Source organism: Chelon labrosus (genome assembly GCF_963514085.1).
Source record: "Chelon labrosus genome assembly, chromosome: 3".
Classification (NCBI taxonomy): Eukaryota; Metazoa; Chordata; class Actinopteri; order Mugiliformes; family Mugilidae; genus Chelon; species Chelon labrosus.
Window position 1 is genome coordinate 9,329,250 of NC_140339.1, and position 17,673 is coordinate 9,346,922.

At 38.8% G+C, this 17,673-nt stretch overlaps 1 protein-coding gene across 1 annotated transcript; it reads left to right on the plus strand.

Annotated features, from left to right (window-relative positions):
- Window positions 1–1,020: 1,020 nt before the first annotated feature.
- Window positions 1,021–13,867, plus strand: LOC311485715 (mortality factor 4-like protein 1). The gene is made up of 12 exons (XM_084541298.1): window positions 1,021–1,217; window positions 1,671–1,717; window positions 1,817–1,884; window positions 2,330–2,416; window positions 2,623–2,703; window positions 3,266–3,291; window positions 4,300–4,388; window positions 5,029–5,130; window positions 6,351–6,439; window positions 7,442–7,614; window positions 11,413–11,497; window positions 13,354–13,867. The coding sequence occupies exons 1-12, from the start codon at window positions 1,178–1,180 to the stop codon at window positions 13,436–13,438; spliced, it is 972 nt and encodes a 323-aa protein (XP_084397424.1). The 5' UTR covers window positions 1,021–1,177; the 3' UTR covers window positions 13,439–13,867.
- The last annotated feature ends 3,806 nt before the right edge of the window (window positions 13,868–17,673 follow it).

Below are 17,673 nucleotides of genomic sequence, written 5' to 3' on the forward strand. Positions count from 1 at the left end.
ATTGTCCAGGTGATGGAAATTTGTTTCCAACGAAGGCATCACGCAGCATCTCTACAAGAAGGAGGCCCGTCAAAGGCTGTACTTCCTGAGGAGGCTCAAGCAAGCTGGCCTGACTACTGCAGTCCTTGTATCTTTCTACAGATGTGTGGTTGACAGCATTCTCACATCATGTGTCACTGTGTTGTACGGAAACTGATTGGTCGCAGGCAGAGAGGCTTTGCAGTGAAGTCTGCACACTGGCTGCAGCTCTCCTGCAATGGAGGATGCCATCTACAACAGCAGAACGGGCGGCTGTGGCTCAGTAGGTAGTGCGGGTTGTCCACGAACCAGAGAGTTAGGTAGAAAAGCGCTATATAAAAAACAAGACCAAGGCCAGATGCAGGAAAAGGGCAGCTGGCACCATTAAAGACTCTTCCCACCCCCGGCTTCTCGGGTTCAGGTCAAGAACTGACAGACTCAGAAACAGCTTATTTCCAGAAGCAGTTAGACACACAAACACTGCCACAATATAACTAAGTTCAAGGTGCAAGAACTCTGCTGCTTGTTTAATAGCCTTCTCATGGGGAGTATTTGTACATTATGTGCAATATCTGTACACATATATTCATTTATTAATACCCACTTCATTGCTGTTCTTATCCTTGCTTGAGATTGGTTCTGTATATTTGAGTTTAGTTCATTTAGTTCATTGATCTTGTTAGATTTATTATGTATACTCTTGTTGTCTATAGTGCAGTGACTGGACCTCAGTACTTAGTTTCGTTACCCTTCCATTTACTTCAATAAAAAACCTTGAAACCATACAAGAAACAAAAAACGTCACGTAAAGCAACAAAGTGTTGATATCAGATATTACCAGTGTGAGCAACTAAAATTAACTTACAAATACAACTGATGAAGTAAAATAGCAACAAACATTGTTTTTTTTGTTATTTTTTGTTACAACGGGAAAAATCCCACACCGACAAATCTTTGTTTTTACGAGTTTCGGCAGGAGCATGTGAACGCACCGCAGCTCTGGGGGCTTCGTGGTGGTCATGTGACCCGCAGCAGTCAGGCCATTCTCGGCTTCTCCTCAGCTTTGGCTCCAATGTCGGAGGTGTTTGTGCCTGGAAGAAATGGACTCTGGCAATGCACGAATTTGATCGTTCAGAGATCCGACCAGCTGAGTCTGTGAATGGCGCCAAAACAGGACCCTAAACCTAAATTTCAAGAAGGTGCGTATCGAAAAATAACACGGACGTTGCTGTGTTAACGGCTGGAAGGGGGCGGGTTTGTTGTTGTTATTGTTGTTAATGCTGTTGTAGCTCGACAATAGTGGTCTCCAGGGATTCACCCAGCGCCTTTGTTACAACCTACATACGTGAACAAGTCAAATACAACATACACAAAATAAAGGTGGTGTTATATTAAAGTTAAAAGGTGAGTTTAAGGTGCAGGGCACACGTTAGTGCTAGGCTAACGGTTAGCTAGCTTGAGGTTTATGCTAAATGTTAGCCTGTGCTAACCTCTCAGTAAAAGAGTAACTGTGCTGTCAGTTCGACATATATTAGTTTAAAAACTATCTTGGGGCCTTTGTGGTAGTCTGTCGAGTTATTACATTAGAATATATTGTATTTATTATGTGTATTTTTACGTGTTTTTCTCACATTAGTTTTCCCTCCTTGCAGGTGAAAGAGTCCTGTGCTTTCATGGGCCATTGCTCTATGAGGCAAAGGTTGGTTTCAATACTGTGTGTTTGTGTTATTAGTTGTAAATTAACAGCAAAGCAAACGTTCAGCTGATGCAGGCTTTTTTTGTTTGTTTTGTTTTCCAGTGTGTCAAGATCAACATAAAGGATAAGCAGATTAAATACTTCATTCATTACAGCGGATGGAACAAAAAGTGAGCAGCATGGTTTGGAGACTGTCTGATCTTCTGTGTGTATTTTACAGATTGCTGAGAGAGATCAACATAAAGGAGTTTAAGAAAAAAAAACATGCTATTTAGACAAAACACAAGCAAAGTAAGAAAACATGTTGATCAGATTGACAACACGTGCTGCAAATACAACCCCAGCAAATAAAGAAGCACAAACGAAAACAGAAATATATCCAGGGGACCCCGAACAGTGATGAAAAGGGTCAGAATAAACACTACAACATTACAACATTATTAATTTCTTGTGTTTCTCCTTTGGAAACATTCTTTCGGTCACATGCAATTACTGTGTTGCATTTGTTTATTTGTTTTCTTAATTAGCTTGTGTTTTGTCTACTTGCACACATTTTCTTAAGTCTTCTTAAGTGATTGAGTTTCAAGGTCTGAGATATATTTTTTTCTCGTGCAGCTGGGATGAATGGGTTCCTGAAAGCAGAGTTCTCAAATATGTGGACAGCAACCTTGCGAAACAAAAAGAGCTTCAAAAGGCCAATCAGTAAGTTTTCCTCTTTGTGCACAGAAGGCAGAGATGACAGAAGTGCTAATGTTTAATTTGTTCCTACAAGACCTACAACACATTTTGCCCTCCTTTCTTATTTTGCTCTTTTATGAGTTGAAACATGGCAACACTCTTGACATTACAACATGTGGTCAGTATAAGAAATGTATGTTATGATCCTCACTGTTTTTCTTCTTCCACAGGGACCATTATGTTGAGGGAAAGATGAGGGGTTTAGCACCAAGCAAGAAGATTGCTGCTGTGCAGCAGAAAAATGTTGATCTGTAAGTATGCAGCATGTTTTCCCAACTCTAGTAATTCACTTGACATAATACTGGCCTGACAATAAGTTGAATGGATGAACAAATGCAAGCAAGTACTAAATCACAAAAGTTAAGATTTGATTCCTAACTAGAATGCTGTATCCTATTTTCTCCCATTAATTACCATACATAGTGTTGATTATGATTCCGCCTTGGTGACTTATGTTGATATTAATTGGCTGTATTATTTACCTGCGTGGTTTCTTTCACTCAGGATTATGGTTAACTTTAAAGCTCTATATGAGCAGAAACAAAGTGCTTACCACTTGCAAATAAACTGGAAAGCGCCGCTGTCATACCAGCCATTAGCATCAGCTTCATACAGTCTTTATTGAGTTCTTGTCTGAAATACAGATGAGGACATAATGACGACTCCCACGCACTGACCGCAAACCCACAATCAGATAAAACTCACTGTAATGACGCTGCTGTCTTGTGATTTTGAGGTGACAATTTAAGGTTCTTGTTTAATATCATCATTTCACTCGTAATGTTTCTTTCTTTTGTGATTTCTTTACTTTAGGAAAGTGAAAAAGGCAAAGCAGAAGAGTAAGTGAAATATTTGTCATAGATTTAATAAGATACTGAAAAAAAAAAAACAGTGCTTTTGAAATATTAACATGTTCTTGGGCTATTTTAGATGTCCCATCATATCTCTTTATGATATTAGTTTATGTTTGCATTAGGGCTCGGCACTATATCAAATAATTTTATTAAGTCAAGTTTTTGGTAATTGTAAAAATAAAGTTTGACTCTTCCTCTGTTATCCCCTAAACGCTGGCCAGTTGTCTTCCTGTAATGTAGGGACATTTCAGTCCCGGCACATTTGAGTTTTGCTAGTTAACAACAAGCTTGTATACTGGCAGCCGCTGATGATGATGAAATAATACCGAAGTCACGTTACTTCACTGGTATGATGTCTGTGTATTTTTTAACAAATACTCGACACTGACTCCCTTGTTAATGCTGTCTTTTTGTTCTTCTTGTTTACATATCCCTTATAGTTTTAAGAATGAAAAAAAAAAAATGAAATTGTTTTTGAGGGAAAAAAATATTAAATCAACAATTGCCTATAACACAGACAAATAATCTACATATTATTCTTTTGGCCATACTGAATCAGTTATTTTGAGCATTGTGGCCATGTGGTCCAAGAATAGCTTTCTTTGTGACAAAGTTTGTTTCAGTTCAGAAATACATGTAAAAACATTACATATTTGAGACTGCACACAATGTATAACTATTTTTTTGTTATTATTCAGCACTATATGTGAAATGTCTAACATGCTACAGAGATTTTTTACATGCACACTGTATATGTGAAAATTTACCAGTTTCAATGCTGTTAACAATCAGTACCACAGACTGAACCCCTTTTTGGCACCTTAAAATTCAGATTACATAACAAGTTGTTTACCTGCTCATCCGTTATGCCTAAAAGCACTGTCCCATTTAGAGGGCCTGTTACAGATCTGCCTTATTGACCTCACAGACTTTTTTTTTGTCACAACCTTCATTCCCACATAATTTCCACACTCTGATCGGTGTCTTGTTTAGCCCCAGGGCCGGGTGAAGGTACCAGCAGCGGAGAAACGCCCCAGGGACCACGGAAGAAGAGGGCTCGGGTTGATCCCACAGTGGAGAGTGTATGTATCATTAGTTATAGGTAACATTGTGAAGCATCTTGTTTTTGTGTAAAGCTCTGAAAAGATGTAATAAGCCAGAATGTTGTTAAGGAACAACAAAAGATTAAACTGCCAAATGAGCTTGAGTTCTGAGTAGAATGGGAAACGAAGGACTGATTGAGGACACGATTATTCTTACATGAATGTGACCATTGTCCCCCGTGGGCCACAGTAGGTGATTGTTGGAGCTCTTTCACCACAGGGTATTTGTATAGTGTGTCCAAAGTGTCTCCCAGGTGAATAGAATGGCGTCATTTGTCTGCGGAAGAAAGAAACTGTAGGAAATGCTGGCACCGTGTTACTAACAGTAGAACTAATTATGACCTTCACACAAAAGATGTTTTCAGGTAGATGATTGTGGCCTGCCATCTGTACTGTTACTAGTGCTTTCAACCAATTTATTTGCAGCCTGGGCAGCTCTTGTCACACAGGTACAACAGTTGTTGGTGTAATGACTTGCAGTTTTTGGGTTTTTGCTTCTGCCTGTGAAAGACACAGCAATTTGAAATGGTCTGTGCAGTGAAGGCAAGGTGAAACCCACAAAAATAGCCACTAAAAAACAAAGAGTGATATGTGTGTGTGTTTGTGTGTGTGTGCTCAGGAGGAAATGTTCACCAACCGTGTAGAGGTGAAGGTGAAGATCCCAGAGGAGCTAAAGCCCTGGTTGGTGGATGACTGGGACCTAATCACCCGACAGAAACAGGTGGAAAAAATCTCTTTCCTGCATTTTACCTCAGCTATGTTGACGTGTGGAGGTTAGACATTTGCCTTCATAAAATTGGTATATTTTAAGAATTAATATGGACTCTATAAAAACAGATTTGACATAGGAATACATAAATAACAAACATTTTTATTGTTCCTGAAATTAACCAAGAAGAAATATAAATCCTAAACTGTTATTATTTTATATGTGATAACGGGCTAAAGTATAACTGAAATACATCACTCCGCCACAACATTAAACCCACCAGCCAGTGAACTTACGAACACTAATGACCTCTTTAAGATGTAATGTTGTTCTGGGAAACCTTGGTCCTGGCATTTATGTGGCTTTTACTTTGATATGTACCTCCACCTGAACATTGCTGCAGACGATGCACACTCCCACGGTAACGGCAAGGAGGTGTCGCTTGCATCCTAGCGCCATATGTTCCCCAGATAAAAGGCACCCTGCCATCAGTATGAATGAAAAGAAAATGTGTGTTCATCAAACCAGCCTACGTTCTTCTATTGCTCTGTGGTCCAGTTCTGATCATCATGTGCCCCTTGAGCGTTTGGCAGTGGACAGGGCTCAGCGTAAATACCCTGACTGGTCTATACAGCTCCATACAAAACAAACAGCATTAACTTTTTCGTCTGTTGGATCAGAGCTCACTAGCCAGCAAGCCAAACTTTGCATCCCACATGCATCAGAGAGTCTTGGCTGCTCATTTGCGTTGCGCTTTTGCTGGTTCACCACTTTTTCTTCTATGGTTCACTTGGGAAAGGTACTCGCCAACAACCCAGGTGCTCTCACCCAGTCGTCAAGCCATCAGAAAATGGCCCTGGTCAAAATCACCCAGATCATTCCACTTGTCCATTTTTACTGCTTTGAGGGCTAAACTTCCACTTGCTGCCTGATTTATCACACCAACTAACAGATGTCATGATAAAGATATTATCAGTCACTTGACCAGTGACTATGACCAAGTGGTTATAATGCTATGGCTGATTGTTGTACATTACAGGTGACTTGGCTGGTATAGTATATGCATGTATGCAATAGAAGGTTGGAGCAGAGACAGCAGAAGTCAGCATTTAATTGAGAGTGAAATGCGCAGAGAGTTATGAGTTATGTATGAAAAATAACGTTTGAAGTTTGAAAGTGTCACAGACTGAAAATCTTGCATAAATGGAAGAATTTTCTTGTTGTTTTTCCAGTTATTTCATCTGCCTGCTAAGAAAAATATAGAGACTGTCTTGGAGGACTATGCAAACTACAAGAAATCAAAAGGAAACTCGGACAATAAGTAAGAACAAACACGTTTGAATGATGTAACGGTGGAGATGCCCCTGTACCCTGTGATAACAATGTTCTGCGTCGCTGCATGTGTCTCATCTTCTGTCTCATAATGCCTGTTTCCCCTTAACTGTTTAACTAGCTTCTGTGAAAATACAGCCAATTTTGGGCAGTTTTCCCAGAAAGGGAATTATTTTTAACATAACACACTACAGTTTCAAATATAATACAGTGGCCATGTATATACTTAAATGGCCCTAACTGACTATTTTTCTGTGTCTATTAGTAGCAAATCATACAGTACATGTAATTTTCCTCGAATCCCATATCTAAAGAAAAAAAATTGTACTTCTGGCTGGACTTCACCTGCTACCAAGGTACACGGAGAATAAAAAGAAGGGTCAAGACCACTTCAGAATCACCGTAAAATAAAGTTGCTCCATGTGCTGCTGAAGTCTTAATCTATTTATAGCAAATCGTACAGTACATGTAATTTTCCTCGAATCCCATATTTAAAGAAAGAAAATTGTACTTCTGGCTGGACTTCACCTGCTACCAAAGTACACAGAGAATAAAAAGAAAGGTCAAGACCACTTCGGAACCACTGTAATATAAAGTTGTTCCATGTGCTGCTGAAGCCTTAGTCTATTTGTTGCAGATCATACAGTACACAACATTGTCCTAAGAATACCATATGATTTAGATGTATTTTACTTGATCTTTAGACTACATCTTGGTTGTATTAAATTCATTTATGGTCGTAGTTTCTTGGTAAGGCTAATGCATTTGTGTACTTTCTAAGATAATCACAAATATTTTCCTTTCTTGAATCTCAGCAGGATTCATTTTTTTTACACGGTTGCTTGATTGTACTGCGTCATTGCACAGCTAACACATACTGTAACTGACAAAAATAGCCCAAAACCTGTTGAAAGTTCTGTAAAGGTGGAGGAGTTTCCACTCGAGCTCTCTCTAAAGAAATGTTTTGCTTTTCTTTTTTCTGCTCACTCAGGGAGTACGCAGTGAATGAAGTGGTGGCGGGCATTCGAGAGTACTTCAACGTCATGCTGGGCACTCAGCTGCTTTACAAGTTTGAGCGGCCGCAGTATGCAGAGATCCTGGCGGAACACCCAGACATGCCAATGTCCCAGGTGTACGGAGCACCTCATTTGCTGCGTCTGTTTGGTAAGGACCTTTGAAACACAAGCACACGTCCGGCTCTCACAGATTCAGATTCAGAAAACTATATTTTTCCTCAGCGGGCAATTTAAGGCACAAGTGAGCAGCATAATGTGCAAGAACAGACATTTTAAGGAGCAAAAAAACAAAAATAGAACAAGATATATATAAGTATATACAAGTTACCATGCCATAAACCATTGTTTTCAACAGAAACCCAAGAACCTGTCTGTTAAAAAGACTTTGTATTTAATTTTATATCCTTGAAAAGTTATACAATTTTGAGAGAAGTGTTATGCAGAAACCTGACTGCTGTGAGACCAAACAGATGCATCACAGTTCCCAGAAACCCACTGAAATAATCATCTTGTTTTCCTTGTTGCACGTCTGAGTAGAACTTCAGATTTTTCTTTTTGTCCAAGATGAGTCCCACAGAAGAAGCAGAAAGCTTATTACAATTTTTTTTTTTAGAGATTACACAACCAGTTCTTAAAATATCACAAAACATGTCATATCGCTGCCGTGTTACTAGGGATGAGATCTTACCTGAAATCACCTTCTACCCTTAAGTGTCTTTACCTAATGAATCACGGTATTGTAATTAGTACGTGCTAATCACGGTACAGCATGGTTTAAGCACATTTTAAATTCAAAGTTGGCTTACAATATAGTTTTTTTTTGTTTGTTTGTTTTACGTAAGACTGGCCAAGCTACTTAGGGTGTTCAGAAAGCCACTTGACCTAATATATAGGCCTAAATCTTTATGTAGGTAAATATAGGTGCAATATATAATGTTTCTGTATTAATTCTTCAACTTGTGTCACTTGCAAATGCCGTCAGTGTTTGCAGTGTAGTGTCCTGCACAAATTTAAAATGTTGAATCACTGGTAGAATGAGTCGGTCAGAGATAGATCACTCGGATTGGCCATTCTACCGCAGCCAGAGGACAAGAAGAGAAATGAAAGTAATCAAAACGACAAATAAAACGTGATTTTGCAGCTTTTAATAAATCTTCCTAGCCTCCCAGATAAAAGTGGCCGTTCCAATTTCCCGGTAGAGTTATTTCCTTTCATGCTTTTGCACAACGTACGTGCCAGATGGCCATTAGTTGTGGCCTTTGTGTTCAAATGAAACTTTTTTGGCCCAGACGCTGGTGATATCAAAGTTGGCCATCGTTAACATTAGTTTCTTGATGTCACTTTGTTGTGTTCATACCTATACCAAGTCTAGACACTGAAGACATATCAGTTATGTTTAGAGATGTCCTGATCGATAACGATCTTTTAATATTCAGTATCGGCCCAAATTGAGTCCCTTTCCAATCTTAAATAAACTAAATTTCATCTCCTGTAGATTCATAAATGCTTTTCTTATCGTACTTGCGACTCTGCACCATGCGACTGAATTAAGTACAATAAATAGGGCTGTCAAAGCTAGTGTAGCGAGGAGAGGGTAGTTTGTGCTTTGGCTCCAGAAGCTCCAGAAGCTCCAACAGACGGTAAAAACTTGTGTTCTCTACTACGGAAATGGGCTGATCATCCATCGGCATAAACTGTGCGACCGCCTGTGTAACATTTTTCGCCTTGATGTTGTCTCAGAGAAAACTGTTTGTTGTTGTTTTGGTGCAGCCTTTGTCTGAGTTTGCTTGATGTATTCCGTTTCTCCTTTTTGTTTGTGGCGAATCAACTTGGTAGTATTAAGTACTTCCTACTCCACACAGTTTGCATGTTTAGTTGTGTGATTTTGGTTCCTCTTCTTCTTGTGGGAGAAGGTACTAGCTAAAAACAGAGGTTTTGACACTACAGGGATATTTTTAATGATGCCTGGATCAACCCCAATACCAATTTCCCGATCAGGACATCCCTAGTTAGATTGCGTGTGTATTTGACCTGTTTTATTTATTTATTATTTTGGTACAGGCACATGATTTTATGATGCAGCTCTGTATATTTGATTTCAGTTAAACGTTTTAGTCTTCACTCACCTACTACTTAAACAGCTACAAGGTCTTTTCATATACAGCATGCGAAGGCTTTGCACCATGTCCTCCAATCTCCCGTTCTGTATCAGTATGCAACACTATATTATGCAGCTTATATAATGCATGCATACATATAAACCTCACAATTATCACTAGGTCAGTGTCACATTTCTTTTGATGTTATTATTCAGGTGAAATCATTAATTGCAGTCACTTTTATTGAGATGTTATTGGACATCACATGCTAATATGACTCACCTGGGTTTTCAGTGGGGATTAATCTAACTCCTGTCTTCTAAAATACATGAAGGTCTAAACACAGTCCGAGGATGAGTAACGGTCATTTGAGCTGAACGTCCCAGACAGTTCTCTATTAAAAATGCAATTAAAAATGTTTCTATCCCTTGAATAATTAAGAAATTGAATCATTTTAACAGTATGTGTGTGTGTGTGGTGGTCAGACTGTAATTATCACCCTGGATTTAAAAACATTGACTTGTCATAGTGACTTGAGACTTCAGTTAAGGAACAAGTAAGAGCATCAGTGAGTTCTTTCTTTTAGTTGCACAACTTACAAATAGGCTCGGTTATAATCATTGATCATTATGTCATCAGTTCATGAAGTGACAAAAGCCATTGTAATTGCAGACGTTACACAATTATGCTGAGATTTGCCATTTGATTTTTACTGAGGACGTTATCTGTTATTGCTTAATGGTGAAATAAACAAGATTTATGCGTCATTGTTGTTAGCTACCTTGATTTGTCAGATATTCGAATTGCCGTATTAACCAAGGAAGCAGTTTGGTTTAAAAAAAAATATATTTACACATTGTAAATATGAGATAATGTGCAATTAACTAATTAGAGAATTAGAGAATCATAAGGGATTTAAGACTTTTTTGGTATTAGTAAAAGTACATCCACAGCAAAAAAGAACCTTTTAATTACTGCTTTGGCTTTTACACCAGTATCACACAAGGCTCCTCTTGCTGCCCACAGTGCAACTCATTACTGGCAACATTATACTTCTTCATCCCCCATCAATGGCAGCTGGACTTGCCTCAGCCAAGTAGCTTCTCCAGTTTTTAAATGGAGAGTTTAAGTTTTTATAAGTAACATCTGTAGCTGGTGCACACCTGAAACTTGCGTAACTAAGGTCTGTTAACAACCAGATACTTGCAATTACAGGATGTTGTTCAGATTAACCTGAGTAGTAAAGTGTGTCTCTAATGACTGCATTGATGGCTTCCTTTAGTCCTCTTTCAAATCATCTGTTTTCCCTGGCTAAAGTTTGTACATCCTCAGAAGACTGTCCCTTGTCCTTCAGGTGAAGGTGGACTGTTGAGTCGGGACCTGTAGAGCTGGCTCTTTGTTGCATCATGTGTTTGTGAAGCGGTCATTTTGTTTTACCAGTGTACAAGTCTGTGAATCCCTCACAGCCCTCAACTCCATAAACTACATTGCTCTGCTTCTTCAGGGATGTTTTTTCCTTGTGGTAAACAGCTGTCGGCCTCAGTGTGCCACTGGGCTTGAACGGATATGGTGTTTACTGAAAATCCTTATGCCCCAACCATGTAGCTTCACTACATCATCGCAGTATTATCATGTTTGAAGCATTTTGTCATCAGCTAAAATTCTGTATTTATCAAATTTGCAAATTAAGTAATTTATGGTTAAAAATCACTGATCTATCGAAAGTATTTTTCCTCTAATGACCCATTTTCACATTGACACAGAATGTAAATAACCCGTTCTTAATCTAATTCAGCCTGCAGCCTCCCTCTGCATTTCTCCTCACATCTGTTGTTGTCCTCCAACAGTTCGTATCGGAGCCATGCTGGCCTACACTCCACTAGATGAGAAGAGTCTGGCTTTGCTGCTCAGTTACCTCCAAGATTTCCTCAAGTAAGGTTCATCTCGCACCACACCATCAGAGACTCCATGTCACTTTTGCCCGATTCTCAAATGTCATGTTACATCCACATTCAGATTAGTACAGCCAGGCTTGTTGCAAATCCTCAAAACATAAGCCATGAAATCGATTTTCTGCTCTGGAAGATACTGTTGCTGAGACTCCCTGAACGCGGTGACGCATATCATGACAGATAGAGCTAACTTTGGTTAGGGTGCATATATAAAATAGTTTCACACATCATTCATGTGTGGCATTGTTAGATAAATTATTTGAAATCTTCAAAATTAAGTCATGAAGCTGTCACTATCTGAACTACACTGCAGAAACATTTACTGAACCCAGTTCTCAAGTGGCTTGAGAAATGGGGAGTTAAGGCTTTTATTCGGAACATTTGTGGGTGGGGTTCAACTCACATGTGCTGGGTGTGTTATCCACAAGATGCTCATCTTAAACTAGAAGGAAATCGTTCAGATTAGTCTGAATGGTGTCTTCTTTTTCACGATTAGTGGTTCTCTAACAATCCATTAATGGAAACTCTCTGGTCTTCACATGTTAATGGGTTGAAATGTTCCGGGGAAGCGATGTCACGACTGTGTTATAAGTGCTTGATAAGTGGTGTCTCAGTCCACCTCCCCTGTTGAGAGAGGGGTTTTCCAGGTGGTTGAATAGTGACATGGCATTCAGTAAAAAAGTACATGTTTTGTTTTCAGAATGGACAGTCAATGTCAGAAACACAATGAAAAAGAAGAGCGTTGAGATTTTCCATACAGGACTGATGTCTTTTCAGCTGGAACACCGGGCTATTAAAATGATAAATTAACACTTTTTGCTTGCTACGTGTACCATCATTTTTCCACCTTTATGTCCTTCGTATTGCCAGTGAAACGGACCCAGAACAATAGACAATACACATGTTGAGGCACCGCAAACGCAAGCTGAAAATATTGTCTGTAGGTCATTTCTTGGAAATCTGGTGCAAGTACTAAAGGAAACACAGATGATTTAGTCTTCTTGAGTCCCAGTCACAGGCCTACACAGTATAGTCCTTTCCATCATCTTCCAAAGGTTTATTTTGGTTTAAACTAAAAAACTAAACGGCCCAGTCCTCAGTGGGTTACATCGTGTCAGTGCTGCAAATGGATTCAGAATTTCCCAAGAAGAGCTTCTGCTTCTTCTCTTTTTAGACATGTCTTATTTTATGTCCAACTGGATAAGACTCCTATTGGGAGTTTAATTTGACAAGACGGAGGCTGACAGCCTCAGCTAACATATCATATTATATAAATCATTTCGTATACGCTCACTCGCCAGTTGATTAGGTACACAAGCGGAAACAAATGCGCTATTATATAACAGCTCTGAAATAAAATCTCAGCGTCATGAAGGTTATGGCATTCTGCCTTTGTAAATAACTAACTGAAAAATAACTGAGGGAGCTGTTGATTCAGCTGTGTTTTACTTTGTCGGCAGTGGTTTGTAGTACTGTGAATTGTATTGTGTTGTATCCACAAATGTTTATATTATTTTGACAACCCCATCTAGAGCTAAGCTAAATAACACAAACAGTTTTGTGTTCAGTTCCATCCAGTTTAACTGCACCACAAACTACATCCTCTAATTGATCATATAGTTGAATTGTCACTGTTTCAACATAAACTGAACGCTACAACACTTATAAAGATAAAAGTTATTCCAAGACTGTTGTCTTCAAACGTCTGCCTAATGAACTGGCAAGTGAGTGTATTTTAGATATTTGGGATAGATAGGCTGACCATGACGGCTGCAGAGCGAGAAATTTGTTTTCTGTTTCCCTCCATAATGACAATCAGTTGTACCTTTTCTGCAGGTATCTGGTAAAGAATTCATCCACCCTCTTCAGTGCCAGTGACTACGAGGTTGCACCCCCCGAGTACCACCGCAAAGCCGTGTGAGAGCTCTCAGTACACATTGCTCTAGTGAGGCACATCAGACCACCAGTAAAATAACCATTACTGCCCTTTCGAGTGCAGACGTGGAGGAGATTTTTCACTTGAATTGATACATTTTCTCCACAAAGGTCTCAGGAGCTTGTCACGGTTGGGAAGAAAAAAAAACTCTTTTGCAGAATTTCTTTCATTTTTCCTCTCCCTTTCCATTTTTATACCAATTTTTTTGAAAAGACACAAGAAAAAATATCAGTTGATCCATTTTCACAAGCAGCTCTTTGGTGTTTTTGTGCATTCCAGCAGATAGATCTGTTACTGATGCATGTATGTATTTATTAGGACCACAAGGTCAGCACTCTGTTAAACGTTTTTGTATCTGTATCTTGTGTATTTGTATCAGTTTGTTAAAAAAAAAATGTTTCTACATAACCTCGACACCGTGTTTTCCTGTTTTTATCTCGTACATTATTTAGTTTCATAACTTTTCTATCAAGATGCATTTCGCAAAATGTCTCTCACTGAAGCTGAGAAATGATGGAGGAGCATGCTCACAGCTACTCCCTACTGTCCTTGAGCACATTAGACATCAAAGACTGTAGAATATGATATCATATTCATCTGACAAGACAGGGAGAAAAGACGTTCATCTTTCATGGACATGTGTTTCAGCGTGGAAAATATGAAAGTGCCACATTAAGTTATCAATTTAAGACTCAGTATTAATGTTCCAAATGTGAAACATCCAAAAATCAACCATGAATCTTTAACCTTTTTAAGACTTTCATGCCCAAAGCAGGCGCTGCTGGTGATGAGCTTTAATAACACATGACAAGAAGACAAAAAAACACGTATCCCAAGATAAATATGAATAAATGATTATGAATGAATTATTTAAAAAAGCAATTACAGTCAGCAGTAGAAATCCTAGCATATAGATGGTTTAAATTCCTTTAGAGCCATGTTAGTCATTTGGAAGGTCTGTATATATAATGTTATGAAGATTGAGGCTGGATTACTGCCATGATTTGAGCTTTAAAACGGTCCCTGTCTCATCTCACTGTGGTGAGTGAAGATCCTTTTGATAAAGTAAATCAGTAAATGGCATCCATGCCTTTATAATTTATCCTTTTACTTATGTAAAATAATATCTGTAGAATGTACTTATACATTATACTAGGACCTAAAACTGATGCATTTTACTGTAGATTATGGTGGTGCAACAGATATGACGTTTTTATACATATTGTTATAGCCTGAACAGCAACTCGTCACGGTTTCCCTCTGAAACGTAGTGAAAGGAAAAGTGCAATTGCTTCATAATTGTGCAGCACTTGAACAGTGATTATGTACTACTGTAAAGGCAATCATCACATCTGCAAGTCTGGGGTCTGCAGGTTTTTCAGGAGAGCAGCTGCACAAAGAATTAAAGTGTTGGTGGCTCTGTAGGTTTGACTCCAAGGTCCGGCAATGCGGTTGATTAATATGTAGGCTACAGAATGAACATATGCTGATAAACATAGCATAGCTACAAACGGTTTATGTTGTGAATAGGCAATATGCTTCTGCAGCATAAATCTCGAGCTGAATTTGATTCGTTTACGTGATTAATATCTTAAAATGCGAACAAGCAAACTGTGGGTATGATGAGAAAAGAATAATGCATGATTGCACACAGCAACTCCCGGTCTGCAGAGCATGTCATTTACAGCCCCACATGAACTGTCAGGGCACTGCGTCTCTGCTGCTAGACCCAGGCGGACGCACGGACGGACTAGCAACATGTCTCCGTGGCAACAGCGTTGCCACTGGAGACAAAGACGGGCGGCCAGTATTTAGTTAAACATTTATTCGAAGTAGGAGAAAGGAGACAGTAAAGGCACCAGGAAACAAAACATTTTTATGTTATATTTATATTTTAATTATCCATGAGTTTAATCCTTCCATATAATGACTGATAACACCCAATAGTTGTGAACTTGACTCCATGTCGCTGTATTTATAGGGTATTTACTTGTCTTTTCATTGGTCAGGTGATTTCTTTAGTACCACTGTGTTAGCTTAGTCAGATAATCAATGACCACACGGGGGCAGCATTTTCTCCTCTGTCGATTGATTCTCCCAAAACTCCACCTGTTGTTTTCACCTGTGCTCACTGGACAGTTTATTAGGTACACAAGTGAAAATAAATACATTCAAATACAACAGTCCTGCAGGTAATAAAGATGTTGATTCAACTGTATGATCATTTAGGAGGATGCAGTTTGAGGTGTCGATCAACTGTTAAACTTATTCGGTCTAGCTCACTGAATGAAATAGTGTTGTCTAATTAATATAAACATGTCTGTAAAACACAACACAAATGAATAGTATTACAGAGCACAGCCTCCAAAATTAAAACACGGTTGAATCATCAGCTCTTTCAGTTATTTTAAACAAATGCTAAATACCATAACCTTCATGAAGATAAGATTTAGTGCTGGACTATTAGAAATCTTTCTCTTTCACTAGAGCTCCTAATGAAGTGGCAAGTGACTTATACTTATCTGTCGATCTGTATATCAGTTTGGTTAATTTATGTTTATATTAACCTAGAAGAAGGATATAAAATCAGAATGAATGTATTCGCCATTTATACATTAACTCAGTAGCCTTATTTTATACATTCACCTGGTAAGACATAAACTATATACAAAAAAATAACAACACACTGAAAAATATGTAGAGAAAAATAGAAATATGAAGACATTCTGTATGTACAGTGTGGAAACTTTACAAATAAATAATTGCTAAAACTATAAGATGGATTATAAGACGGTGAGGTGATGGTTCGTGCAACATAAGGCAGTGCAAAAAGCAGATTTGTTTGTGCAAGAAATGACTGTAAAAACCAAAAACGAGGCCAAGTCTAACACGTGGGTAATTATTGACTCAGGCTGGTGTTGTACAGTCTCATGGCAGCTGAGATGAAGGCCCTGCGGTAGCGTTCGGCAGCGTGGATGTAGCACTCTGCTGCCGAAGGAGCTGCTTAGGTCCCCTACAGTCTGATGCAGTGGGTGAGAGGGGTTGTCCATGATTGATGTCAGCTTGGCTAACGTCCTCCTCTCACCCACCTCCTCCATGGAGTCCACAGAGCATAAGCTATATCCTGCGTTATGGCTTTCACTGTGGGTCTGGAAGAAACATAATTTCAATCATTTATTCATTCATTCATTCATTCATCTTCTGTAATCACTTGTCCTGTGAAGGGTCATCGGGCGAGAGGTGGGGGACAGGTCGCCAGTCTATCTCAGGGCTAAAACACAGAGACACAGACAACCATTCACACTCACACCTAGGGCTAATTTTGAATCACCAGTTAGCCTAACCAGCATGTCTTTGGACGGTGGGAGGAAGAGTACCCGGAGAGAACCCACGCAGATACAGGGAGAATATGCAAACTCCACACAGAAAGGCCCTTGTCCCTAGATGATTATATAATGATACTGATTTTGTAAAAATAAGTCTATAAACAGTGAAAGGCACAATAATAATACCTCTGTTTCTAACCAACACTTGAAGCATGTGTCTAAATGTGCATATAAATGTAGAAGGCATATTTTATATCAAGTATAAGCTAACTGACAGGACTGTTTGTGTTGTTAGGTGTTAAAATGAATTTTATATGACTATAATATATCAAAACATGTTCTTGGTGTTTGTCAGAGGTTGATTGTTTTCTAGTTGTCTGTGGCAATGTATAACATCCCTCGATTGCTTCACTGAGGTAAAATTCATAATAAAAACAGAAAATGTGGATGTCCTGACTTTTAAAATATGTTCAACTGTGCCACAACATAACCGTACTGTAAGTCTTGTGGCGGTCCCTTCAGTATTTCTAATATCGTCATTATAGCCCTGTGTACAATGTCTGTCTTTTCTTTTCTAACCTTTGTGTCACTTCAGCTGTTTCTTCTTTTTATTGTCCAATGGATGCTGATAATAATGTGCTACTACAGCAGGTGCCTCAAGTGATTGGCTAAAATATATTTCTAAATCAAATTAGTCTACATACCCCTCCTCTCGCCCAATGACAGCTGGGTTGGGTGATGATGAATTGGTCTACATGTTTTTTGTCTTAATGCCTGATTACAATACTTAAGTGCACTTTGTTAGTGAGGTAAAAAGCAAAAATATATATATATATTTAAAGAAACAAGTGACAATACCTCAATGCTGTACAAAACGACCACAGGCGTTTGTTG

Coding starts and splice junctions, on each gene's coding strand:
- LOC311485715 (XM_084541298.1), top strand. CDS start 1,178: ATGGCGCCAAAACAGGACCCTAAACCTAAATTTCAAGAAG. Junction 1,885..2,329: donor TACAGCGGATGGAACAAAAA/GTGAGCAGCATG, acceptor TTTCTCGTGCAG/CTGGGATGAATGGGTTCCTG. Junction 2,704..3,265: donor CAGCAGAAAAATGTTGATCT/GTAAGTATGCAG, acceptor TCTTTACTTTAG/GAAAGTGAAAAAGGCAAAGC.